The sequence below is a fragment of the Setaria viridis genome, chromosome 2 (assembly GCF_005286985.2).
Source record: "Setaria viridis chromosome 2, Setaria_viridis_v4.0, whole genome shotgun sequence".
NCBI lineage: Eukaryota > Viridiplantae > Streptophyta > Magnoliopsida > Poales > Poaceae > Setaria > Setaria viridis.
Genome location: NC_048264.2, coordinates 63932 through 89455, shown reverse-complemented (window position 1 = coordinate 89455; position 25524 = coordinate 63932). Strand labels below are relative to the sequence as shown.

The following is a 25524-nucleotide window of genomic DNA, read 5'->3' as shown; positions in this document are numbered from 1 at the left end:
ATGTAAAGCTAGTGTAATTGGCCCATGAAGTGGCTCTAGCGCTGGACCGGCCCAGCTCCATCTTTGGTCATCATGAAGTTAAGGTTTCAAGTAAACAAATGTCGGATTAATACCTACAGAGATACGATGCACCTTAAAAGACAATGGCCGGAACACTTAGTGTCAAAGACAATGGCTGCAGAGGGACCAAACCGTTGTAAACAAGACCTACCTTGCAGGCAGGGTTTTCTTTCATTTGCTTGTGTTAACTGAACACGGCAACACCAACAGTTAGTTAGCGTTTTGTCAAAAAATAAAAAAACAGTTAGTTAGTGTGACAGGTTGGCGTGTGAATGCATGGGAGGTGCCGGCGTTTGCGTATGAAATGAATTGGGAAAAAACAAGATCATATGCAGCTGCCTCCTCTTTCTGACCAACTCCAATATGATCATCATCTGTCCTGAGGACTGACTGGATAACTGCAGCCTGCTGCTGCGGTAACAGAATGATGGGATTTATTATACATAATATCTTGTGATGCAAAGCAATGCTTGCAAATTAAGTTAATTTGCAAGAACACGAGCTGATGGATGCGAGACCTGACGACCAGCAGCTAGCTTCTAGCTATAAAGATGACAGAGCTTGAGCATGCAGTGCAATGCATCATACCCCAATGGCTCAGCCGAGGCCATTACTGTTGCTCCGTCTCGCATTCGCCCTGTGCTTCTTGCTCATAAGATGCATGTTGGCTGACGCGGCCATCGTTGAGCACACCTTCAATGTAAATTAATTCACTTCTCTGTTCTCCCTGTCTGCTTCATAATTAACATACCCTACCCCAATTATGTGGGCAATCAGGTGGGCAACCTGACGGTGGAGCGTCTGGGCCGGAGCCAGGTGATCACGGCGGTGAACGGGCAGTTCCCGGGCCCCAAGATCGAGGCCCGCGACGGCGACACGGTGGTGGTGCACGTCGTGAACAACTCCCCCTACAACATGAGCATCCACTGGCACGGCATCCTGCAGCGGCAGTCGAGCTGGGCGGACGGGCCCAACATGGTGTCGCAGTGCCCCATCCGCCCCGGCGGCGGCCGCTACACCTACCGCTTCAACGTCACCGGGCAGGAGGGCACGCTGTGGTGGCACGCCCACGTCTCCTTCCTCCGCGCCACCGTCTACGGCGCGCTGCTCCTGCGGCCGGCGCCGGCAGAGGGGTACCCCTTCGACAAGCCCCACCGCGAGGCCACCATCCTCCTCGGCGAATGGTGGAACGCCAGCGTCGTCGACGTCGAGAGGCAGGCCCTCCTCGCCGGCGGCGCGCCCAACAACTCCGTCGCGCTCACCATCAACGGCCTCGTCGATGGTGACCACCAGCTGCTCACCGTGGAGCGCGGCCGGACTTACCTGCTCCGCATCGTCAACGCCGCGCTCAACTACCAGCTCTTCTTCAAGGTCGCCGCCCACTCCTTCACCGTCGTCGCCGCCGACGCCTGCTACACCGACCCCTACCACACCGACGTCATTGTCGTCGCGCCGGGCCAGACGGTGGACGCGCTCATGCGCGCCGACGCCCACCCGGGTCGCTACTACATGGCCGCCCAGGTGTACCAGAGCCTCGCCAACGCAACCTACAGCGCCACCGCCACGGCCCTCATCACCTACTACCACCAAGACGATGCAACGCCGCCAGAGATGCCGAGCATGCCGGCGTTCAACGACAGCGCCACCGCCGAGCGCTTCTACGCCGGCCTCACCGGGCTGCTGCGGGACAGCACGCCGACGGTGCCGCCCCACGTGGACACGCGGATGCTGGTGACCTTCGGCCTGGGCGTGACGCCGTGCGCGCCGGAGCAGACGCTGTGCAACCGGACGCTGGGCTCCGTGGCGGGCAGCATGAACAACGTGTCCTTCCAGTTCCCGGCGGCCATGTCGCTGCTGGAGGCGCACATGCGGGGCGATCCGGACGGCGTGTACACGCGCGAGTTCCCGGACCGGCCGCCGGTGATGTTCGACTTCTCGGGCGAGGCGGGGGCGGGCGCCGCCTTCGCCTTCACCTCCAAGGGGACCAAGGTGAAGGCGCTGCGGTACGGCGAGACGGTGGAGGTGGTGCTGCAGAACACGGCCATCCTTGGCGCCGAGAACCATCCGCTGCACCTCCACGGCTTCAACTTCTACGTCCTGGCGCAGGGCGCCGGCAACTTCAACGCCCACAGGCACGTGCGCGCCTACAACCTCGTCAACCCGCACCAGCGCAACACCGTCGCAGTCCCCACCGGCGGATGGGCCGTCATCCGCTTCACCGCCGACAACCCGGGCGTGTGGATCATGCACTGCCACCTGGACTCGCACCTGCCCTTCGGCCTGGCCATGATCTTCGAGGTGGACGACGGCCCCACGCCTGACGCCGTTCTCCCACCGCCGCCGCCAGACTACCCCCGGTGCTGATCAAGCACTTAACAAATCAAGAACAAACAAGCTCCATCTCCTCCATTCTTTATTCCTTCCTTACCACTTTGTTTTATGTTCAGTTGCCAGTGTCTTGCCGATGAGTATATATGTTGCAATTGCAACAAGCTGCTATTCAGATTCTCCAATTTGGCGTACGTATGCTAAGAGAACAAGCAACTTCGTTCTGAACAGCAACAATGTACCAGGCCTCTAATTCTAAACAGCATGGGCCCAACAGCTAAATACCAAACAGGCTATTAATACCAAACTTCTCATACAAACAAACCATTAACCTTAGAATTAGTAATGCCATATTGCTTAGCATTTACATGAGGACAAAATGCTAACAAATGCAGGGAGGAAACAGCATAACATTACTAGCATGCTACAGGAGGCTGAAAACGCCCTCATCAGTGCAGTACAATTGGTCACTACTACAACATACACTGTCATGCATTGTCAGGCCATCTAGACATCGTTAGTCAGTCATGCCGCTACATACTGTGGCATTTGACTTGGTATGAAATCCCATCCACTGCTCTAAGAAGCTATGCGGCCCTTCACTGAAAAGAAATAACCAAGTACAGCACGTTAGATGGTTCTTACAACTGTTGATCACTGAATATGTATACAAGAATGACAAATGCAATCTCATAATAAGAATACATACCAGGGCTAACGATCTTTATCCTCTTAGTAATAGCCCTGACAGAAGTAACAGATGTGGCTCCTGCTGAGGAAGATATCAATCAGTATAGTTGTTGGGGACCAAAAGAATGATGATTGCAATAAGGGGCGAAAGAAAAAAAAAGGAGGATCTTATTAGCTGGATCACAACCTTGTGAATTGAAATCTTCAGCGAAATCTGCAGCCATTGACTTGACTGAATCAGGTAAGGCAGGATCCTCTGTCACATAACCACTCTTGGCAACAGGCTCTAGTCTGTATGCAGAAAGAACACATCTTAGCATGCACAGTTCTGCAAAAACTAGAAATTGAAAGGTTCCAAACAAACAAACAGAATGAACTATGACATACCTTTGAACTTCAGCGCTTGCTGAAGGGTTCTGGCAGTGAACGCCTTCAGTGTCAAGGTCAAGGTCAAGCAGAAGCTCGGAAAAGGAAAATTCGCCATCGAATATATCAAGATTTGTGAAATCAATGTCAAAGTCATCTTGCTTGTCTTCATCAGAGGAGGTAGAGGCCTTGTCACAAACCTGCTGCTCATTTGGAACTGGCCTTGAATCAGTAATGTCAAAATTTAGTTTTCCTTTGACATGTTCCCTCTTGGTTGACTTGTGGGTGGTCGATTTCAAGGGGGAGCTGACATGGTAGCTCCTCTCGACAGCATAATAGGCGCCTCCTTTGAGAGGGCTGACGATGAGGGTCTTGGAAGACACTATGGAGCACTGGGAGGAGGCAATGTCCTGTTGGGTATGAGCACTTGCAGCCACAGGCAATGGCATTTGAGTTGGATAAGCAGCGGCCTGATCCTGATCTTGTATGTCATAACTTTGTTGCGGTGTACAGGGAGAAGAGTGGAGCTGAGGCTGAAGTGGCCTGAATAAGCTCTTTGCAACAGATGAATTCTGGACAGGAAGCTTTGCCATAGCAGAGTGTTCAGCCGAAGTTGGATGGGCCGCTGACAAGTTATCATTCGACAGCTGAGAGGCAACAGCTTTACCTGGCAATGCATCAGGAAACAACATTTATGAAGTGCTCTGTTTGCTTGCTTGCTCTGTTTGTGCAAGTGCAATGCTAGTGGGGGCAATTACATACACACAGTAAACAGACTGTACCTTTTGTATCTGAGGTGGTAGCCGATGCGATGCAGGATTTCTTGGAGGCCGTCGTAGTCTTCCCTGCAGACTTTGAATGCTTCCTCTTTTTGGTGGGCTGCTGACAGGAGGACACGTCTGAGGAGTTGTGGACAAGAAGCGCCGTGGATGCATGAGCGTAGTGATGTACGACAGGCGAAGTATATCCCGCAGCGGTGCCTGCAGCAGCAGCAAAATACAAGAAAACGCAATGAATGAAGGAAGCAATATGTCGAACAGGTGGAGGGCAATGCAATGCAAATATGCAACAAAACTGATGATTACCTTGGGGCTGCGGAGGAGACGACGAAGACGAGGCGACGAAGAGCGGCGGCACGAGCGGGGGCGACGATGGCTGGGCGCTGTTGGTGGCCGGATGCAGGGGAGGCATCATCATCATCATCGGAGGCGGCGGCGAGGAGGAAGAGGAGGCGTAGTAGGTGGAGACGAGGGAGTGCATGGCGTGCATGGCGGAGTCGATTGCGACGCGTCCCTCCTTGAGGGCGATGTAGTCGTGGAGGATGTCGGCGAGCGGGAGGAGGCCCTTTGGCGGGGGCTTGGCGCGGTTGGGGCTGAAGAGGTGGGCGGCGTCGGAGCGGAAGGCGGCGAGCGCGGCGTGGAAGCCGTTGTCGGCGAGGTAGCGGTCGACGAGGAAGGCGACCTGCGCGGGGGTGACCTTCTTCTTGGGCTTGCTGGCAGCGTCGGGAGTGGCGGGCTTAGGCGGCGCCATGGCTAGCTTAGCTGATGCGGGGAGCGGAGATCTGCTCCCTTCTCGCTCGTCTCCTCCAATTCGATTGGATTGGATCTGGCGACCGGCGTGCCGGGAGAAGAGAAGGGAAATGGATTGTGGAGGGAAAAAACGAACCAAGGCGGGAGGGAAGGAAGAAGGGAGGGAGGGAGGGGAAAAGAAGAAGCGCGCGCGCGGGAAGGGAAACTATTCATTCGTTCACCGCCGATCACCGCTCCCGCGCTCCATTTCCACCAATCAATCACACCGTTTCTCAACTGGGCTGGGCTGGGAATGCTGGCGCAAGGCTGCTGGTATGGGCTGGAAATGCTTGCGGCCGGCCCTAAAAGCAGCAGCAGGCAGGCAGGCTGAACAACAAGGAAGGCTGCTGGTATGAGCTGGAAATGTGTGCGGCCCACACGCAGTTCCGGAACAAAAGTAAAACCGTGTGGATGGGAGAGGATCAGAGGAGTGGTGGTCCTATCGAACGAGAGAGAGAGAGAGGATTAGCAGGAGACTCACGGGTCTGCAAATCCAATCCATCCTGACTTGGGTGCATGCACGTTTTTGTTTTTCAAACGGTAGTATAGTACGTATATAGAGTAGAGTCCAATAAAAGGGGTGAAATACATACATATTGTATAAATAAACGGTCTGTTCGGCTGGACTTATAAACTAGCTGAAAAGTTGAAACGGTTGATTTGTTGGAGAGGAAAACACGGTGGCTGATAAACTGGCTGATAAGCCGAAGCGAACAGATTGAAAGTAAATAAATCTTGTACTAACTGTTTTTTTTTCTTTTTCTCACCTCTTTTCTTTTCGATGGAAAGAAATGGTTAGTGCATTGCTGCTGTAGCATTATCATGGATGTCATTTCTGGCAGATTATTATTACTGCCGACTGACTGCCGTAGAGTAGAAGGGGTGTGTGTGGTTGCGGCAAACACAAGAAGAGCACTAGCAAAGACAAGTAACAGTAACGGCAGGCGTGCGCGACGGCCCGACAGCACAGCACGCCTTTTTTTGTTGGCTTGCTTTTGCTTTGCTTTGCTTTGCTTTTCTTTTCTTCGATTGATGGACGCCTTCGAGTTGAGAGAGAGAGAGAGAGTGGAGGAATGGACGATAATCAATCAATCAACCCTAGCTGAGACTACTGTTCTTGGAGATGCTAGCCAGCGAGCTCGGTTAAAATTTCTCTGTCTCTCTGTCTCTCTCTCGTTTTCTTCTTGGAATTTGAAAGAAAAGAAATGCCGGTTAATTCTCTTCTCCAAAGGAGGAGCCAGAGCACTAGCTGATGGCTGTTGGTCTGGTCTGGACGTCTGGTCCACACTACAGCACTGAGCAGCAGTGAGCACAACCCACCCGCTCTTCTCTGTCTTGCTCCTATAGTCCTATCCATCCACCTCCATCCCTTTCCCCTGCAAATCTGCAATGCCGGCCGATCTACTGAACAATCCCTTTTGGACTTGATTTTCATGCATTGCAAATTTGCAATCTTGCAACTGCTGCTGCTGCTGCCGGTGCTCAAGCTCAAGGTGGCTCAAATGCCGCTGCTGATTTCCCTCTTCCTCCTCCCGCTGCTGCTAGCTCCACCTCCCTCCGCCGCCTCTTCTTCTTCCTTCTCCCTCGACTTCTTCCCCGCCGCCGGCGCCGCCGCCCAGCTCGCCCTCTCCGGTGGAGCCAATGCCACCGCCGCCGCCGTCTCCATGCCCTCCCCGGGTGCCCGTGTCCAGTACAGGACCCCAATCGTCTTCTCCTCCGCCCCCGGGCTAACCTTCTCCACATACTTCGCCTTCGCCCTCCCCGCTACCGCTTCCTCCCTAGCCTTCTTCCTCACGCCCTCCGCCGCCACCCACGAGCCCCCGGCCCTCGCCGTCGTCTTCTCCGAGCACCGCATCCGCGTCGACCTCGCCGGCCGCGCCGCCCGCCAGGCCAACTATTCCCCCACTGCCACTGCCACCGCCACCCGCCACGCCTGGATAGACTACAACGCCACCTCCGCCACGCTCCACGTCCGCCTCTCCGCCGCGACCACCATCCACAACCACCCGACCCCGCCGCTGCTCTCCTGCCCGCTCGATCTGTCCCCCGTCCTCCTCAGGGGGCCCGTCCTCGCCGGCTTCCGGACACCCTCCGGCAACTGCACCCTCTTCAGCTGGGCCTTCCACGCCGCTCCCTACCGGATGCACTCCCAGCCGCTCAACCCCGCCAGCCTGCTCGCCACGCCGCCGCCCGACCGCGCCGACCGTCATTACAGCCCCTGGGGGGCCGCCGTGTCCCTGCTCTTCGCGGCCGCGTGCGGCGCCATGGTCACCTTCTTCGTGCTCTACCTCTGGTATGCCGTGACGGCGCGCCGACCCGTCGCGCCGGTGGAGTACCCCATGCACCCCTCCGACGTTGCCTACCAGAAGATTGTGCTCGTCGGGGTCAAGGACGACTCTGCCACCACCGACGACGACGGCCACCCGCCTCCTGCCTCGGCTAACAAGTAACAAGTAGATGATGATGATGCTCCTTCTCGGCTCGTCCTCGTCCCCAAGTACTAGCTCTAGCTCAAGCTCTTACTACCTTATTCCTTTGTTTTGTTCGCACTTCAGTTCAATGAACGTTGCTGATGGCTTTGCAATTGTCCTGTAATTACTACTGTAGTAAGTACCCTGTGGTGGAAACTGCAGAATTTTGCCATCAAAGAACGCAGACAGCGCAAACTCTGCACTTTCCACCCAGATCAAATTAGTTACAAGTTCTTTCGTTTCGATTCCTAATTAATCAAGTTGTAACACCACTGCTACCACTGTATTTCCTCTCTTTGCACTGATGCTGCATAGTTGTGTGCTTAGTCTCGCATTCTAGTTATGTTTCGGTTCTCAGTTCTACCGAACAAACATGAGCTTTCTTTGCTTATTATATATATAAGTGCATACTAATGCTCACTATAAATTGGTTCAAATTCAACCTGGTTTGTATCACATACATTCAATTCGTACTTGCTCAAGAAGGTACCAATACATAGCACTTCTCCACTACACATCCTAAATATGTTGTGGTCATGTTCCGATACATCTCAGTGCATTCGTAAATTACACCAGTGCTATCTGCTTCCCTCTACCTGGATGGATGCGATTGTTTCTTCTATTCAAGCTAGTTCTTCCTTCTGTTGCAATTCCTCCTCCCATAGACCCATAGTATTCCAAGCTGTGGTTAGTTTTGGCCTGCATTTCAGCACCAAGCTTGATTTGATGATGAAGTTGCCAACAAATCAACTTGGAGTAAGTGACCTGCACTTTAGATTTGTGGTTAGAGCCCGAAAATCCGGGCTGCTTTCTGTTACCCAAAACGACATTGCCTTTGCATTGGGAGTATCATATGATTGCTCTTTATTATGGGAGCTACTAGGGGAAAGAGTCTAGAACTATATATTTCCATAGCGCTGCTTTCAGTTAGGAACTACAAACTAGAATATGGAATCCATGGTTGCTTTTAGCCTTCCGTTTCCTTTTCCTTTTCTGGGCATATGTCTCCTGTTTGAATTCCCGGTTCATTATGAGGAGAATATTTTCATCCACTAGAGTTTAGGTAAGTTACTGGATTGCCTTTAGTGATTGAGGAATCAGATGCTGCACTTAGCGGAGCGGAGATATGGCATGTTGCTTATAATTCTAATGTGAGCTGAGTGTGGCCATCATCATTAGTGATCGGTGTTTTGACAAGTGTTAGCCATGATAATTTTCAAGGCACAAGAGTGCATCTGTTGGGGAAAAAAATGGTGCTGCTCTCCTACCTTTTGGATGGTGAGTTTCTGTACTTTGTCATGTATATTCAGAATGACGCAAGACCCACCCTGTAATGGCATGTTGCAATTGCTTTTGGTGTTGGTTGCAACCAAGCGTAGTGGGCATCTCAAGCGAATTCGAATATTCCCAGCATGGATGATTGCAGCAGGATGGGTGTTCTTTGGTCATCGGAATACATGCATGAATGCGAATATGAATGGCGATTGAATTGGTGACGGCAGTCTCATCTCATTCTCATCTGGACTTGGGAGCAGGCTGGATCAAAAGTTTGTAGAAAGGAGGAAATGGACCTGCACATCTCAATTCACATGATATTGCCCCTTTCTTGTTTGTCCTACTTAGGATTCTCAAACCTTTGTTCGTTTCAATTTTGTCTCGTTGTCATGTTTTCCTTTTTGTGACCTTTGAAGCCGGTTCCGGTTGTATAGAAAAAGAAGAAACACAAATTTTTCTCATGTTTGCTTTTTGCATGCTACTATAATATATACGCTGACTTGGATAGTTGGATATGGGGTGTGTTCTTAAGATTTGGTATGCTCAAACATCTGGAATCTTTGCTGATTTGGGTAATTGGATAGCTGGTGATGATGTTGCAAATCGGGGACATCCCTGCACTGTTTGTTTTTGGTATCTTCCGGGTCAATCGATGGACGAAATTGAAGGAGCAGAAAATGACCCGGCCCTCCTGATCTTTTTTTCTGTCTTTTGATTGGATGTCATGCCGTCAATGTTGCAGCATATTTTTTTAAAATTTATTATTTTTTCTTTTTTAGTTTATTATTAATTTAATTTATTACTTTCTGTTTGACGATATTTTATGTACTGGTGGCCTTCTCTCCCCATCCCTTTCTGTTCGTTTCTTTTCAGAAAAAAAGAAGAAGAGGAAAACTGTTTAGGACGGAGTTGCTGCCTAAAGTTGTATATGTTGGAGGAAAACTTTTTATCTGCATGTCTATCAGTCTATGTACCGTGTACGCATCCATGATCCATCTATCCATATATTCATTTACTTATTATCACAATCAGTATACATGCTAGTATGTAAATATATACTTACATTATGGTTGCGTGGTGTTTGGTGGGTGGCTGTGCGGGGCCCAAGAGGCAGTGAGTGAGCAACGGAGGAGAGATAAAAAGAAATGCATTTTTTTTAGATCGAGAAAAAGAAATGTATTGCGTGCGTGGTTGGGGAATTTTGCAAGCAAAGGAAAGGAACAGTTTATTTATTTTTCTTTAAAAAAAGAGATACTAAGAGAGAAGGAGATGCAACGGAATGCGAGAAAAACAAACCAAGGCGGTTTCTTGTTGGTTTGAGGAGAAAAATCGGTTGCAATGCAACCAACGAACCAAGCAAGCCTTCTCCTTCCATCATCTTCGTCTTCCTCGCGTCTCCCCTGCCGCGGCTCGCTCTGCCCTGCCCTGCCTCTATATAAATAAATAACAGCACGGGCGGGCCCCGCGGCTGCCATTAGCCCCTTCATCTTCCTCCTCGCCGCATCTGCTGCTGCAATTCCTTTCCCCACCCACCAACTCCCCTCCCCCATCTGTAAGTGGCCGCGCAGGAGGAGGAGGAGGAGGAGGAGGAGAGGAGGAGCTCGTCGTGGTCAAGCCGAAAGGCGTTTGCTTCCCTTCCCTGCCCTGCAAGTGGCCGCCAGGGAATAATCAACCGATACGCAGTTGGGGAGCTCCATCAAATTCAAATTCATCCTCCGCACGCCCGGCCAATAGGATCGGACGAGGGACCGGAAAGCAGATTGGATTGGATTCCCTCAGGAACCAAAGCAATGGATGTCAACGTGAGTCTTCCTTTCTTTGTCGCCGGCTTTCCCAGCTTTCTCTGTCAATTCTATTGCAGCCTGTGCTTGCTATTGCTATGGCTATGCTAGCAGATTATTACTCTTCGGCGCGCACTCACTCACTCACTCACCTGCAGATGCTGCTGCTCTCATGAGCCACCGATTCAGTGCGTGCTTGCGCCATCGTTTTTCTTTCTTGCTTTCTTTCTTCCTGTGCTAGCTTGGACTGACTTGTGTTATATGTTGGTATTGTGTTGCACATGGCATATACTAGCAGTATATAATATAACCACACCAGTATCACATCAAGATCGCACTTGATTCTCTAATTGATTGGTGCGGCCATCATCATTCAATGTTCTCACCACTTTGGCAATAATAACGTGTCCCTCATTTTTTCCTTGCAAACGAAAATGAAAATGATGCTACTTTTGGGGAAGACACCGCATCACCGCGCTCTGGTGCCGTGGCGGCTTCCTCCTCCTCCTTTTTATAGGCCGCCTCCGCTTCTTCCTCCTCCTCCTCATCGTCGTGCGCCACACAGGAGACGGAGGACCGGCGCCTCGGCCTGCACCTGCCATTCGACGACGGCCACGAGAGGGCGCCGCTCCTGCTGCCGCCCACCAAGACCATGGACGCTGCCGACGAGAAGGGCGAGAGGCCCGACCTCTCCGAGGATACGGCCCACCAGATTAGCGTTGGTACGCGACGGACGACATAACCACCGTTTCTTTCTTTCTTGTTACCCCTGCATGCAAGCGAATCAAGTTCTCATCTTTCGTTCAATTCCAAAGTTAAAACATGCCACCACATGTGGAAGCGTAGTAAATTGCTGACTGCATTCAGATAAATTTACATTATTCATGGTTCAATCCTGCAAGATTTCTGTCATTTTCAGATCCATGGTATCAGGTTGGCTTCGTCCTCATAACGGGGGTCAACAGCGCGTATGTGCTAGGATACTCTGGGTCAATCATGGTCCCTTTAGGCTGGATTGGCGGGACATGTGGCCTCCTCCTAGCTGCTGCCATATCCATGTATGCTAATGCTCTTCTTGCACGGCTCCATGAAGTTGGTGGCAAACGCCATATCAGATACAGAGATCTTGCTGGGCACATATATGGTTAGTAGTGTTAACTTCAGAAACTAACTTCTTCTTTTAAAAGGGAACTTGCCTCGGCGTAGTGTAAGCTATGATCAATTTTCCTTATTCTTTTGACTGCAGGAAGAAAAATATATGCGCTTACATGGGCTCTGCAATACGTCAATCTTTTCATGATCAACACTGGCTTTATCATCTTAGCTGGACAAGCTCTGAAGGTATTCAGAAAAATAATCACAAATACATCTTGTTACTCCCTTTTTTTTCATTTTACAATCAAATTCTCCTCTCCGTGCCTCCATCTACCATATTTGCTTGGAAGTATTGTTTATCGATCCTGTATCTAAATTAGAGTTTGATTGGTCCATTTGTTGATGACATGCTGTAACACAGGTGGCACTGTAGTTCAAGATAATGTTAAGCAATCACCTGGATTTAATTTGTTCTCATAGTGAAATTATTGAAGTTAGATTAGTTGCCTTTAGCTTTGATATTAAATATACAAATGTTTTCCTCTGAAACTTATTTGCCACCTCCCCTATGCATGCAGGCAACATATGCACTCTTTAGTGACGATGGAGCTCTAAAACTTCCTTACTGCATCGCGATATCAGGATTCACCTGTGCTCTTTTTGCCTTTGGAATTCCTTATTTATCCGCCCTCAGGATTTGGTTGGGATTCTCCACACTTTTCAGCCTCATCTATATTGTCATAACATTTGTGCTGTCATTGAGAGATGGTATTATCCTTGGCTCCATCTTCAGCTACCTTGCCAACTTTGATACCATCATTTCGTATGCATTTCTGTTTACCATCCCTTGTTATACCAATATAACAATGCTAGAAGTATGTTTGACATTCTGTTTCATCGCTGATATTTCGTAGGAATAACTGCGCCTGCAAGGGATTACAGTATTCCCGGGTCACATGGAACTCGAATCTTCACTACGATAGGTGCTGTAGCAGACCTTGTGTTTGCTTACAACACCGGAATGCTGCCAGAAATTCAAGTGAGTCCAAACAAGCGTTGTCTAGTACTATATTTCCCAGGAAATCACCTTACGTGCTGAATATGTTATTACAGGCAACCATAAGGCCTCCTGTGGTCAAGAACATGGAGAAAGCTCTATGGTTCCAGTTCACTGCTGGCTCGTTGCCTCTCTATGCAGTAACCTTTATGGGTTACTGGGCTTATGGTTCCGCGACATCAAGTTATCTACTGAACAATGTTAAGGGCCCAGTTTGGATAAAAGCCACTGCAAATATGTCAGCCTTTCTTCAGACTGTCATAGCGTTACATGTAAGCCGCCTTCTTTGTGTTCTTCCAGTCCAAACTACAGTATTTAGTCCTATACCCCTCTTTAAGTATTCATGTAGCAGTGTGGTTTGTTTATTTCCGATGTAGCCACTGATGTTAGGTCACTAACTAGACTTCTAATTTATATATTTCCCAGATATTTGCGAGCCCAATGTATGAGTTTCTGGATACAAAATACGGAAGTGGGCATGGCGGGCCTTTTGCATTCCACAACGTAGTGTTCAGAGTACTTGTGAGAGGAGGCTACCTGACGGTGAACACGCTGGTGGCAGCAGTGCTCCCGTTCCTTGGTGACTTCATGAGCCTGACAGGCGCCCTCAGCACCTTCCCCCTGACGTTCGTTCTTGCAAATCACATGTATCTGATGGTGAAGAGGCATAAGCTATCTGCCATCCAGAAATCCTGGCACTGGCTGAATGTAATTGGGTTCACCGGATTGGCTGTTGCAGCCGCAGTCGCGGCAATAAGGCTTATCATGCTTGATTCCAGCACATACCACTTCTTCGCTGATCTTTGAGGCCAGGTTTAATTTCTCGTCCGGTGGCGATTTGGAACATTGCCTTGATAGATGAGTTGAAAGATTCAATTTTTATTTCTTTTTGGGTGGGCTGGGCATAGCATGGTAATAGAAGCAGTGAACTCAAGCAATAAAACGGAGACCAAATGTGCTTGCATATTTGGTCCTTCAGATTGGGTATGAGGCTATTTCAGAGAATGTTTTGGTGTGGATTGCGTAGCATTGGGAAGTGGAACTATAATGATCTGCAGTGCATCCTGACGAACATGAATACTGGAATAATGTATATTAGTTTGTAGATGTAAAATTTTAACTTCAGGCCTACTAGTTTGAATGAAGGATTATCAATCAATATTATAAAGGATTGATTATAAAGAATGAGTTCTCAGATTCACTCCTAGTTCAACCCTCGTTATTTGCGAGATTTATTGCGGTGGAGTTGTTTTGTATGACGAATTAATTCTTGCCAGGGATGCGTACGTAGTTGTTGGAGCCATTGCTGCTTGTCCTGTCCTGAGCATCTCTCATGTTTTCAAGCTAGTCCTGCTAATTGGATTGGGCTTAGGTGGTGTTTGGTTCAAATTTTGTATCGCAAACGTAAACGATATCGGATAGCAGCGGGAATGATTCTTTGTTTTGTTTGGTTCAAACGGAGATGAGCTCTGTAATTGGTTGCCACCATTGCATGCCAAAACTGCCACCTCGGCGACTCCCTTCTTTCTGCTTCCCTGGTCACCGTGGTCTTTGCACGGCACTTGTGAGGAAGCATAGCAGCAAGCAGTAGAAGATAAGCAGAATTAGTACGCTGATGACGATGAGTACGAGCTCATCGGTGCTGAACTCGCAGCAGCAGTACGCCTCATTCGCACTTGACGCCGGCGCGCGGACTGCGCCGGGTATGAGGACGCTCGACGGGATCTCGCCGGCGAGCACGTTGCCGAAGAATTCGAGCGCCTTGAGGTTGAGGAGGGAGCCAATCTCAGCTAGGATGGTGCCGTCGAGCTTGTTGCCGGCGAGGCCTGCATCCTGCAGCTTGGTGAGGTCCGTCAGGGAGTTATGCGTGAGGAGGAAGCCTCCTGCGGGATTCGATTACCCCCTAGATGAGAGGTATCGGTTAAAACGCCGGATAGGTATTATGTATATGGACGGGACCCGATTACACGGGACCTGATTGCTGCATCGTTGAACCAAACAAATTTATAACGGTATTAAGTTGTGCTGTAATCGGATAACACCCGAAATTTGCCGAACCAAACGCCACCTTAATGGTTTAGCTAGTCCTGCTAGTTGGATTGGGATTAATGATTTTAATGGATTGGTTTTCTCTTTAAAGTTGTTTAGATTTGTTACTAATAGGCTAATTCATCGAATAGTTTGGTTTAGTTTGAGAGGAAATGATTTGGGAGTGGTTTAGATTAGGTTGCATTGGTTCAATTCAAAAACAATTCAAGGGTCCGACTCGGCTATACTTTTTCGCACGAAGTAACAAACTAAGTCATCTCCAAAAAATTTCAATCAATTTTGTTAAAATTTTAAAGTGTGAACGTAAGATTTTAGTTCCAGGGTTCGACTCTGGACACGGGCCCATATAGCCACATGTATGTCCAGTCATACTATTTTGTATAAAGTAGTAGATAGTCAAACTGAGTCATCTACAGCAAGTTTCGATCAATTTCGCTAAACTTTTAAGGTGTGAACCTGAGGTTTTAATTCTAGAGTCCGACTCTTGACGTGGGGCCCACATGTATGTTTAGCCATACTACAAAGTTGTGGACAGTCAAATTGAGTCATCTTCAATAAATTTCGATTAATTTAGCTAAAGTTTTAAGGAGTAAACGCAAGGTTCTCTTGACGCGGGGTCCACATGTATGTTTAGCCATACTATTTTGTGCAAAGTGGTGGACCCTCAAATTGAGTCATCTTCAATAAATTTCGATCAATTTTACTAAAATTTTAAGGTGGGGACGCGACATTTTAGTTCCAGCTCTTGATGTATGGCCCACATGTCGGTCTAACTTTTATTTTAAATATATACATGATTTTTATATGAGCCCATAAGTTTATATAACAAAATCATGGGTTATATTAGCTAGAAGGTTGGATTGGCTTGGTTTTAGATCTCTACCTAATATTTTTAATATTAAAGGGCCACATGTTTCTTCCGACCGTCAAGAACGTTTAACAAAAAGAACACTCACTTTGTTCATAATTAATCCTAAAATCCTCGCCACTCCCTATCCATGCCTCTGTCCCTACCCGTTCGTGCTCAGCGGCAGGCATGACTCGCCATCCGCCCCTCACTCCCTCTCTCAACATGTCTCCGTCCGCGGCTCCTAACCCGACATGCGGCACTGGCAGCACGGCACCCATCCCTCCTTCCCTCCCCGTCCAGTCAATATCCAGATACATCTGCCCTTCTAGAGCTCCCTGCTGATAATCATTGCCATTGCATTGTTGCTCCCAGCCGCAGCCACCACCCGCCTTGGCGCCATGGGTGGGCCGCTTGAGCTCGTCGCGCTCCTGCAGCTCCTCTTGCAACCGCTCGGACGCATCGCCGTGACCCTACTAGGGAGCGAGAACGTGCCTGACCATGCCACCATGATGCCATTGGTGAACACTTGCGTGGAGAGAAGGAACGCATGTAGGGTCGTGGTGGTGACACCAATTGTGTCCCAGCTTGAAACCCATCGGGGATGTAGAGCGTCGGGATGACGAAGCCTACCATGATGTGCACCGCGAGGTAGAGCCGCCCGTCAAGGCTCAGTAAGATGGGCACGGACAGGTTAGGCTTTCTCGGACGTTGCGGGAAGAAGACTTGGCAAGGGCGAAGAGGCAGGGGAGGAGTACCGCGATGGCGATCTTCGAGAGTGGGACCGTGGTGTAGAAGGCCAACACAGCGGTTGCGTCCAGCGTATTCAGCTGCTTGATGGAGAAGATGTAGTAGTGGTGGTATGGGTGCGTCGTTGGGGAGGCAGGAATGGACGGCACTGTGATGCCACTCCCACCGTTAGGCCAACACCCTGGCATGCGAGTGAGCAGGCGAGGCAGTCGGGGAGTATAGCGCGCGTTGTGGCGTCGATTTGGATGGATGCTGGAAACGATAGTGAGCGACAAAGGTGTTTGGGCCTGGTGAGCCTAGCACGGGAGGATGTGGTGAGCCGTGGTGCCCTGGCAAGCACCGTGTGAGCTGAGACGAGATTTGAGTTGGATTATTTTACTAGCCTGGGAGAATAGTGCAGCAGAGAGAGTCCTTTGAATTTGGTTAGACTTGTTAAGTTGCTAAGTTGCGAGCTGCTAGCTTTGGCTCAAGCACTCAGCTCCCCAGTGCATTACTGGCATAAATAATGAAAGGCAGCTACGTGTTGGAGAGCAAGTGCAAAGCTATCAACCTCAAAGTTCCCAAGAAGATGTACACTCAATTTGTGGGTTCCTTCTGTATGATTTTTTTTCACCAGCGGACTGACTAAGAACGGGCAGGAGCGGACTGACTAAGAACGGGCAGGATCTGTAGCAACGTACGGTTATTTTTGATAGTAATATAAATATAGGACGAGTTAGGTTGAAAATTAAATTAATTTGACGTGGACTGCTGTGGGTTAGAATAGGATTGCAATCCAATTGGAAGCCTAATTCAAGCGTCCTCGTCTCAGCCACGGTGGTGGGCTCGCTGCCTGCCGCCGCCCGCCACCTCCTCCTTGTGAAAGATGCATCACACGTGAGCGCTATACAGCCCATAACAAAGAAGCCAGGACGGCCAATTAAACCTACCCACTCGTTTTCTTGTTTCCGCTTTGGCTGTTTGCATCCTCACGTGACAAGTCTCTTTGGCGTTCGATTACATTTTTCACTTGTTGGACGATCCCACTTATTTTCGTCTCGGATATTTGGTAGCTGCTTCCACCCCCGTTCCTTTACAGAGCAGTGTCTGGTACCATCTTTCACTTATTCGAAAGATCCCATTAACATATTTTTTTATCTTGATCTTGGATCTAGCTATTTTCCACCTCCCGCAGCTATAGCTAGAGGCAGCCCAAAGGTTCGAGAATGTGTATTCAAAAGATAAAAAGAATTACCTGTTTCAACCCTATTATTAATTGAATATAAACATGTTCCTTTTGCACGAGACGTGTCCGGGTGGTGGCACTTATTTCCATCCGGGGTCTCCGGTGAAACTGTTTCTGCCTGCCGTGAGGTATACCACATGTTTCCATAACATAACATGTGTTAGGTGGTATTTTTCACTGGTTCGAACGATCCTACTCATTTTCGTCCCGGCATCTCAAGTCTCCGCACCAACAATTTTCCGCCTAGCGTGACCTATAGCATATGTTTACTTGATAGAATACGTATCTGGTGGTATTTTTCACATGTTGGGGGTGGTGCTACTTGTTTTCATCCTTAGTTATTGGTTTGAGCTGTTTTCAATCTCTTCATACTTATAGCACGCGTTTACTTAGATGAACACATGTCCGGTGGCATTTCTCATTTGTTCAGGCGATTCCACTCATTTTCGTCTCGAGTCTCCGGTCAAGTTGTTTTCCACCTCTTGTGAACTTTAGCACACATTTCCTTGACAAAACATGTGTCGGGTGACATTTCTCACTTGTTCGTGTGAATCGACTCATTTTTCGTCGTGAATCTCAACTCTAGCTATTTTCCGCCTCCCGTGAGCTTATAGCACACGTTTCCTTAAAAGAAAATGTGTCAGGTGACATTTTTCACTTGTTCGGGTAGTCCACTTGTTTTCATCTCTGATCTCCGGTCAAGATGTTTTCCGCATCTCATGAGTTATAGCATACCTCCTAGGTGACGCTTATTAAGGTGATCCCACTCATTTTCGTTCTGGGTCTCCGCTCCAGCTATTTTCTGCCTCCCGTGACCTATAGCACACTTTCCTTGAAAGAACACGTGTTCAATGGCAATTTTCACATGTTTGGGCGATCCCACTCGTTCTCGTGTCGCATCTCCGCTCCAACTGTTTTTCACCTCCCGTGAGCTATAGCGCACGTTTCCTTGGCTGAACACGTGCCCAGTGGCATTTTTTCATGTGTTCAGGTGGTCCCACTCGTTTTTATCTCCAGTCTGCTGCCCAACTATTTTCCACCTCCCATGGCTATATAGCACACGTTTTCTTGATATTACACGTGTCCGATGGCATTTTACACTTGTTAGGGCGATCCAACTCGTTTTCATCTTGAGTCTCCGGTCCAGCTGTGTCTCACCTCCTATGAGCCATATCACACATTTTCTTAGCCGAACACATTACACGTGTCCATTGGTATTTTTCACTTGTTTGGGTGGTTGCACTGTTTTCACTTTTTTCTCTCATGATTCTCCAATCCTATTGTTTTCCACCTTACATGAGTTATAGGACACATTTTCTTGACATAACACGTATCCAATGGTATTTTTCAATTGTTCGTGTGGTCGCACCATTTTTACCTTAGTCTCTAGTTGGGCTATTTTTTTTTTGAGGGTCAAACGGGGGGGGGGGGGGGGATCCTCACCTGAATTTTCATTACTGGGGCCATTGTCTGGCCAAAGTCTTACACTGTGCATTTTAGCATTGAAAATTTAGGGGAAGAGGGGAAACTGAAAGTTTTCATGAAACTGTTTACATGGAGCTAAATAGAGAGCACCAAGCTTCTGTTACAACCCGCTCCTCTTGTCTGAACCTAGCGCTCCAAAGGCGAGCTTCCTCACGGCAGGAGAGCCAGAACCGTGTATGTGATGGTATGATTTGCCGGAACACATGTGCATTCCGTTCCTTCCAAAGCATCCAGGTAATCAGAAGGAGAAAAGCCGAGAACTGACGGACAGGAACCGTTGCCGGTCGGACTACAGTCCACAGTCGGCGCACTGTTGTGTTTGTTGTGTCGAAGCCCATGGAGTTCCAGATTTGGGAAGCAAAGTGGCGCTAGAAAATAATGTGGTCACAGCTCTCAATCTGACCACACAACTCACACAGGGGGTTATCTAGGATGTGTTTTTTGACCAAGTTTTTGCAGCTCTGTATTCTCCCTTGAACTAGCAGCCATCCGAAGAACTGCACACGGGGTGGTGCACGATTGCGCCAGATGAAGTTGAAGAAGGGCGAGGGGGTGGATCCTGCTGCAGCCATGAGTTTGTGGTAGGCGCCCCTTGATGAGAAAGAAGCATTCTGCTTGCTGTTGGGGTAAATTCTCTGGTCATCCCCGGTTCTCAGCGAGACATGTGTGAGCAGGTCCTACAGGCTACCAAGCTCTGATACTGCTTGAGCTGATAACCGTGGCGCCAGGTTCAGGTCCAAGTCACCGGCCATTGCTTGTGCTACGGTCATGACGTCGTCGAGGACATGGCTGTGAAGCATAGGGAACAGATCACGGAGCCGTCCTGTGGCGAGCCACCGATCATGCCAGAAACTTGTAGTTTGCCCGTTTGACACCAACGAGCAGGATAGGACTTGATATACTGGAAGCAGATCGCGCAGGTCTTTCCAGTGAGGCCCCGTGATTTCGCCATTGAGATCAGATATGTTGACAAGGCTGCGAACCCAGTTCGCCCAGGAGGAGCCATTGGGATGGTGCATTCGGTGCAGTGATTTGAGAAGTAAGCTTTTGTTCTGCATAGCAATATCCTTGAGCCCCAATCCTCCGTTTTCCTTTGTCTGACAGGCTTTTTCCCATGCTACTAAGCATTGAGCACCGCTGATCTTGTCTTCCCCCGACCACAGAAACCTTCTGCGACGGCTGTCCAGGGATTCAATTGTGCCATTGGGAAGGAGAAGCACTGACATGATGTAGGTAAAACTACTGTCTATCACACTGTTAACAAGAACTGCCCGGCCTGTTGCATTGAGTAGGGATGCACGCCAACCACTGAGCTGTTTATCCACCTTTGCGATCAACGGACTGAAAGCAGACAACCTGAGTTTTTCATGTGATAGTGGTAGTCCCAAGTAGGTTTGCGGGAAACTTTCAAGCTTGCACCCGAGGATTCCTTGAAAATTTTCTACCCTGGAACTTGTAATGTGCATGGGCACCATTGTGCTCTTGTGGAAGTTGATTGCCAGACCTGTTGTAGCAGAGAATCGATCGAGAACCTGCTTGAGAGCAGACACACCTCCCTCATCCGCCTGAAGTAACAACAGCGTATCGTCTGCATATTGCAGAACGCGGCATGGTTGCCCCATGGCAGCAGGGTGGTAGATGCGTGTATCTTGTTTGATCATCTGTTGCAAGATATCAGCCACAAGGAGGAAAAGGTATGGGGACAGTGGGTCGCCTTGGCGCAAACCACGTTCACAGGCAAACCACGGTCCCGGTACCCCGTTTACTAGCACTGCCAATTTTGTTGTTTCGAGCATGTCCATGATCCATTTGATCCAGGCTGGTGGGAATCCCCGGACTTCCAAAACCGCAGCCAGGCTTGCCCAATTGACAGAGTCGAAGGCTTTTGCAAAATCCAGTTTCAACACTAAGGTGGGAAGTTTGCGGCGATGGCAACATTGAACTAATTCCAGTGCATAGATAAAGTTTTCAGATATCGACCTGCCCTTGATGAAGCCCGTTTGGTCAGGGTCGATGAGGCGTTGGATCTGTTGCTGCAGCCTTGTAGTCATCATTTTTGAGATAATCTTGAGTGAACAGTTCTGCAGGCAAATCGGCCTGTAGTCGCCGGGTACCTTTACCGTGGTGAGCTTCGGGATCATGACAATGAACGAACGGTTGAGGCGCTCGAGTTCTGCATCGCCATTCTGGAAAGCCCATGCCAAGTTCATGACCGCCGGCGAGACCGTCTGCCACGTTGCCGTGTAGGGCGGGGCCGAACCCATCGGGGCCAGGCGAACTGTATGTATGGTGTTATTTTTCACTTGTTCTCTGGTACATAAGTTTTCCGCCTCTCGTCAGCTATCGCGCACGTTTTCTTGCAGAAAAAATCGACATTTCTCACATGTATTGGGTGGTGATACTCATTTTCATCCTTAGTCATTGGTTGAGTTATTTTCCGCCTCTTTGGTTGAGCTGTTTTCCGATTCGGAGTTATAACACACGTTTCCTTAACAGAACACGTACCATGTGATGTTTTACACTTGTTCAGGCGATGCCACTCATTTTCATTCCGGATCTCCACTCCAACAATTTTTCATCTTTCATGATCTATAGCACACATTTGTCAGGTGGTATTTTTCACATGTTCGGACAATGCCACTAAGCACACGTTCTCTTGGCCGAAAACGGGCCTGGAGGCTATTTTCACGGTTTCGGACCTTCCCCACGTTTTCGACCCCGGTTGCCGGTCTGACCGTATTCGGGCTCCCATGACCTATAGCACATGTTTTCTTAGCCGAAAATGGGTCCGGATGCCATTTTCACGGCTTGAGACCATCCCCCATGTTTTCGACCCTGAAGACCGGTGTGGTCGTTTTCAGGCTCTCGTGACCTTTAGCAAACGTTTTCATCGCCGAAAACGGGTCCGGAGGCCATTTTCACGGCTTCGGACCATCCCCCACATTTTCGACCTCGGTGGCCGGTGTGGCCGTTTTCAGGCTCCCGTGACCGTTAGCACACGTTTTCACGGCAAGAAAACGGGTTCGGAGGCCATTTTCACGGCTTCGGACCATCCGCCACGTTTACGACCCCGATGGCCGGTGTGGCCGTTTTCGGGCTCCCGTGACCTTTAGCACACGTTTTCACGCCCGAAAACGGGTCCGGAGGCCATTTTCACAGCTTCGAACCATACCCCACGTTTTCGATCCCAGTGGCCGGTGTGACTATATTCGGGCACCTGTGACCTATAGCACACATTTTCACGGTCGAAAACGGGTCCGAAGGCCATTTTCACAACTTCGGACCATCCCCACGTTTTCGACCCCGGTTGCCGGTGTGACCGTATTCAGGCTCCCGTGACCTATAGCACATGTATTCTTGGCCGAAAATGGGTCTGGAGGCCATTTTCACAGCTTCGGACGATCACCGACGTTTTCAACCCCGGTTGCCGGTGTGACCGTATTCGAGCTCCGGTGACCTATAGCACACGTTTTCTTGGCCGAAAACGGGTCCGGAAGCCATTTTTATGGTTTCGGACCATCCCCCACGTTTTCGACCCCGGTTGCTGGTGTGTCCGTATTCGGGCTCCGGTGACCTATAGCACACGCATTTTGGGCCAAAAAGGGGTCCGGAGGCCATTTTCACAGCTTCAAACGATCACCCACGTTTTCGATCCCGGTTGCCGGTGTGACCGTATTCGGGCTCCGGTGACCTATAACACACGTTTTCTTGGCCGAAAACGGGTCCGGAAGCCATTTTCATGGTTTCGGACCCTCCCCCATGTTTTCTACCCCGGTTGCCGGTGTGTCCGTATTCGGGCTTCCGTGACCTATAGCACACGTTTTCTTGGCCGAAAACGGGCCTGGAGGCCATTTTCATGGTAACGGACCTTCCCCCACGTTTTCGACCCCGGTTGCCGGTCTGACCGTATTCGGCCTCTCGTGACCTATAGCACACGTTTTCTTGGCCGAAAACGGGTCCGGAGGCCATTTTCACAGCTTCGCACGATCACCCACGTTTTCGACCCCGGTTGCCGGTGTGACCGTATTCGGGCTCCGCTGACCTATGGCACACGTTTTCTTGACCAAAAATGGGTCCGGAAGCCATTTTCATGGTTTCGGACCTTCCACCACGTTTTCGACCCCGGTTGCCGGTGTGTCTGTATTCGGGCTCCCGTGACGTATAGCACACGCATTCTTGGCCGAAAACGGGTCCGGCGGCCATTTTCACGGCTTTGGACCATCCCCCATGTTTTCGACCCCGATGACCAGTGTGGTCGTTTTCGGGCTCCCGTGACCTTTAGCACATGTTTCCATGGCCGAAAACGGGTTCGGAGGCTATTTTCACGGCTTCGGACCATCCCCACGTTTTCGACCTCGGTAGCCGGTGTGGCCGTTTTTGGGCTCCCGTGACCGTTAGCACACGTTTTCACGGCAAGAAAACGGGTCCGGAGGCCATTTTCACGGCTTCGGACCACCCGCCACGTTTACGACCCCGGTGGCCGGTGTGGCCGTTTTCGGGCTCCCGTGACCTTTAGCACACGTTTTCACGCCCGAAAACGGGTCGGGAGGCCATTTTCACAGCTTCGAACCATACCCCACGTTTTCGATCCCAGTGGCCGGTGTGACTATATTCGGGCACTTGTGACCTATAGCACACATTTTCACGGCCGAAAACGGGTCCGAAGGCCATTTTCAGAACTTCGGACCATCCCCACGTTTTCGACCCCGGTTGCCGGTGTGACCGTATTCAGGCTCCCGTGACCTATAGCACATGTATTCTTGGCCGAAAATGGGTCCGGAGGCCATTTTCACAGTTTCGGACGATCACCCACGTTTTCAACCCCGGTTGCCGGTGTGGCCGTATTCGAGCTCCGGTGACCTATAGCACATGTTTTCTTGGCCGAAAACGGGTCCGGAAGCCATTTTTATGGTTCCGGACCATCCCCCACGTTTTCGACCCCGGTTGCTGGTGTGTCCGTATTCGGGCTCCGGTGACCTATAGCACACGTATCCTTGGCCGAAAATGGGTCCGGAGGCCATTTTCACAGCTTCGGACGATCACCAACGTTTTCGACCCCGGTTGCCGGTGTGACCGTATTCGGGCTCCAGTGACCTATAGCACACATTTTCCTTGCCGAAAACGGGTCCAGAAGCCATTTTCATGGTTTCAGATCTAATCCCACGTTTTCGACCCCGGTTGCCGGTGTGTCCGTATTCGGGCTTCGATGACCTATAGCACAGGTTTTCTTGGCCGAAAACGGGTCCGGAAGCCATCTTCATGGTTTCGGACCTTCCGCCACGTTTTCGACCCTGGTTGCCGGTGTGTCCGTATTCGGGCTCCCGTGACCTATAGCACACGTATTCTTGGCCGAAAACAGGTCCGGAGGCCATTTTCACAGCTTCGGACGATCACCAACGTTTTCGACCCCGGTTGCCGATGTGACCATTTTCGGGCTCCGGTGGCCTATAGTACACGTTTTCTTGGCCGAAAACGGGTCCGGAAGCCATTTTCATGGTTTCGGACCTTCCCCCACGTTTTTGACCCCGGTTGCCGGTGTATCCGTATTCAGGCTCCGGTGACTTATAGCACACGTATCCTTGGTCGAAAATGGGTCCGGAGGCTATTTTCACAGCTTCGGACGATCACCAACGTTTTCGTCCCCGGTTGCCGGTGTGCCTGTATTCGGGCTCCGGTGACGTATAGCACACATTTTCCTTGCCGAAAATGGGTCCAAAAGCCATTTTCATGGTTTCGGACCTCATCCCACGTTTTTGACCCCGGTTGCTAGTGTGTCCGTATTTGGGCTCCGGTGACCTATAGCACAGGTTTTCTTGGCCGAAAACGGGTTCGGAAGCCATCTTCATGGTTTCCGACCTCCCTCCACGTTTTCGACCCCGGTTGCCGGTGTGTCTGTATTCGGGCTCCCGTGACCTATAGGACACGTATTCTTGGCCGAAAACGGGTCCGGAGGCCATTTTCACGGCTTTGGACCATCCCCGATGTTTTCGACCCCGATGATCGGTGTGGTCGTTTTTGGGCTCCCGTGACCTTTAGACACGTTTTCATGGCCGAAAACGGGTCCGGAGGCCATTTTCACTGCTTCGAACCATCCCCCACGTTTTGGACCTCGGTGGCCGTTGTGGCCGTTTTCGTGCTCCCGTGACCGTTAGCACACGTTTTCACACCAAGAAAATGGGTCCGGAGGCCATTTTCACAACTTCGAACCGTCCCCACATTTTCGACCCCGGTTGCCGGTGTGACCGTATTCGGGCTCCCGTGACCTATAGGACACGTATTCTTGGCCGAAAACGGGTCCGGAGGCCATTTTCACAGCTTCGGACGATCACAAACGTTTTCGACCCCGGCTGCCGATGTGACCGTTTTCGGGCTCCGGTGACCTATAGCACACGTTTTCTTAGCCGAAAACGGGTCCGGAAGCCATTTTCATGGTTTCGGACCTACCCCACGTTTTTCACCCCGGTTGTCGGTGTGTCC

General features: G+C 50.1%; 4 protein-coding genes and 1 pseudogene across 5 annotated transcripts; 3 read left to right on the top strand and 2 right to left on the bottom strand.

The window, feature by feature from the left end:
• The first annotated feature begins 315 nt into the window (after positions 1-315).
• Positions 316-2586, top strand: LOC117842408 (laccase-14). The gene is made up of 2 exons (XM_034722858.2): positions 316-760; positions 838-2586. Exons 1-2 carry the CDS (start codon positions 638-640, stop codon positions 2422-2424), a joined length of 1710 nt encoding a protein of 569 aa, XP_034578749.1. The 5' UTR covers positions 316-637; the 3' UTR covers positions 2425-2586.
• Positions 2587-2696: 110 nt separating this feature from the next.
• Positions 2697-5141, bottom strand: LOC117842409 (uncharacterized). Of its 2 annotated transcripts, none has more exons than XM_034722859.2 (6): positions 4530-5141; positions 4227-4424; positions 3466-4111; positions 3266-3369; positions 3098-3160; positions 2697-2990 (listed from the first exon to the last, which is right to left on the bottom strand). In XM_034722859.2, exons 1-6 carry the CDS (start codon positions 4972-4974, stop codon positions 2968-2970), a joined length of 1479 nt encoding a protein of 492 aa, XP_034578750.1. In that variant the 5' UTR covers positions 4975-5141; the 3' UTR covers positions 2697-2967. The 2 variants fall into 2 exon arrangements, with proteins under 2 accessions (XP_034578750.1, XP_034578751.1); XM_034722860.2 differs by having other exon boundaries at positions 3098-3157; positions 4530-5138.
• A 924-nt stretch (positions 5142-6065) lies between these two features.
• LOC117843577 (uncharacterized) lies at positions 6066-7809 on the top strand. The gene has a single exon (XM_034724222.2). It carries the CDS (start codon positions 6446-6448, stop codon positions 7460-7462), a length of 1017 nt encoding a protein of 338 aa, XP_034580113.1. The 5' UTR covers positions 6066-6445; the 3' UTR covers positions 7463-7809.
• A 2264-nt stretch (positions 7810-10073) lies between these two features.
• On the top strand, positions 10074-13892 carry LOC117843576 (probable proline transporter 2). The gene is made up of 8 exons (XM_034724221.2): positions 10074-10560; positions 11057-11261; positions 11459-11683; positions 11786-11880; positions 12213-12402; positions 12549-12673; positions 12748-12963; positions 13118-13892. Exons 1-8 carry the CDS (start codon positions 10549-10551, stop codon positions 13496-13498), a joined length of 1449 nt encoding a protein of 482 aa, XP_034580112.1. The 5' UTR covers positions 10074-10548; the 3' UTR covers positions 13499-13892.
• A 2023-nt stretch (positions 13893-15915) lies between these two features.
• On the bottom strand, positions 15916-16525 carry LOC117842455 (uncharacterized; annotated as a pseudogene).
• Between the last annotated feature and the right edge of the window lie 8999 nt (positions 16526-25524).

What these genes read in the sequence shown, in the direction of transcription:
- LOC117842408 (XM_034722858.2), top strand. Translation starts at nt 638, where the DNA reads ATGCATCATACCCCAATGGCTCAGCCGAGGCCATTACTGTTGCTCCGT. An exon ending in TCGTTGAGCACACCTTCAAT is followed by an intron (nt 761 to 837) that starts GTAAATTAATTC and finishes GTGGGCAATCAG; the next exon opens with GTGGGCAACCTGACGGTGGA.
- LOC117842409 (XM_034722859.2), bottom strand. Translation starts at nt 4,974, where the DNA reads ATGGCGCCGCCTAAGCCCGCCACTCCCGACGCTGCCAGCAAGCCCAAG. An exon ending in GCAAGCGCTGAAGTTCAAAG is followed by an intron (nt 3,370 to 3,465) that starts GTATGTCATAGT and finishes TTCTGCATACAG; the next exon opens with ACTAGAGCCTGTTGCCAAGA. An exon ending in TGAAGATTTCAATTCACAAG is followed by an intron (nt 3,161 to 3,265) that starts GTTGTGATCCAG and finishes TATCTTCCTCAG; the next exon opens with CAGGAGCCACATCTGTTACT.
- LOC117843577 (XM_034724222.2), top strand. Translation starts at nt 6,446, where the DNA reads ATGCATTGCAAATTTGCAATCTTGCAACTGCTGCTGCTGCTGCCGGTG.
- LOC117843576 (XM_034724221.2), top strand. An exon ending in GGCCCACCAGATTAGCGTTG is followed by an intron (nt 11,262 to 11,458) that starts GTACGCGACGGA and finishes TGTCATTTTCAG; the next exon opens with ATCCATGGTATCAGGTTGGC. An exon ending in TCTTGCTGGGCACATATATG is followed by an intron (nt 11,684 to 11,785) that starts GTTAGTAGTGTT and finishes TTTTGACTGCAG; the next exon opens with GAAGAAAAATATATGCGCTT.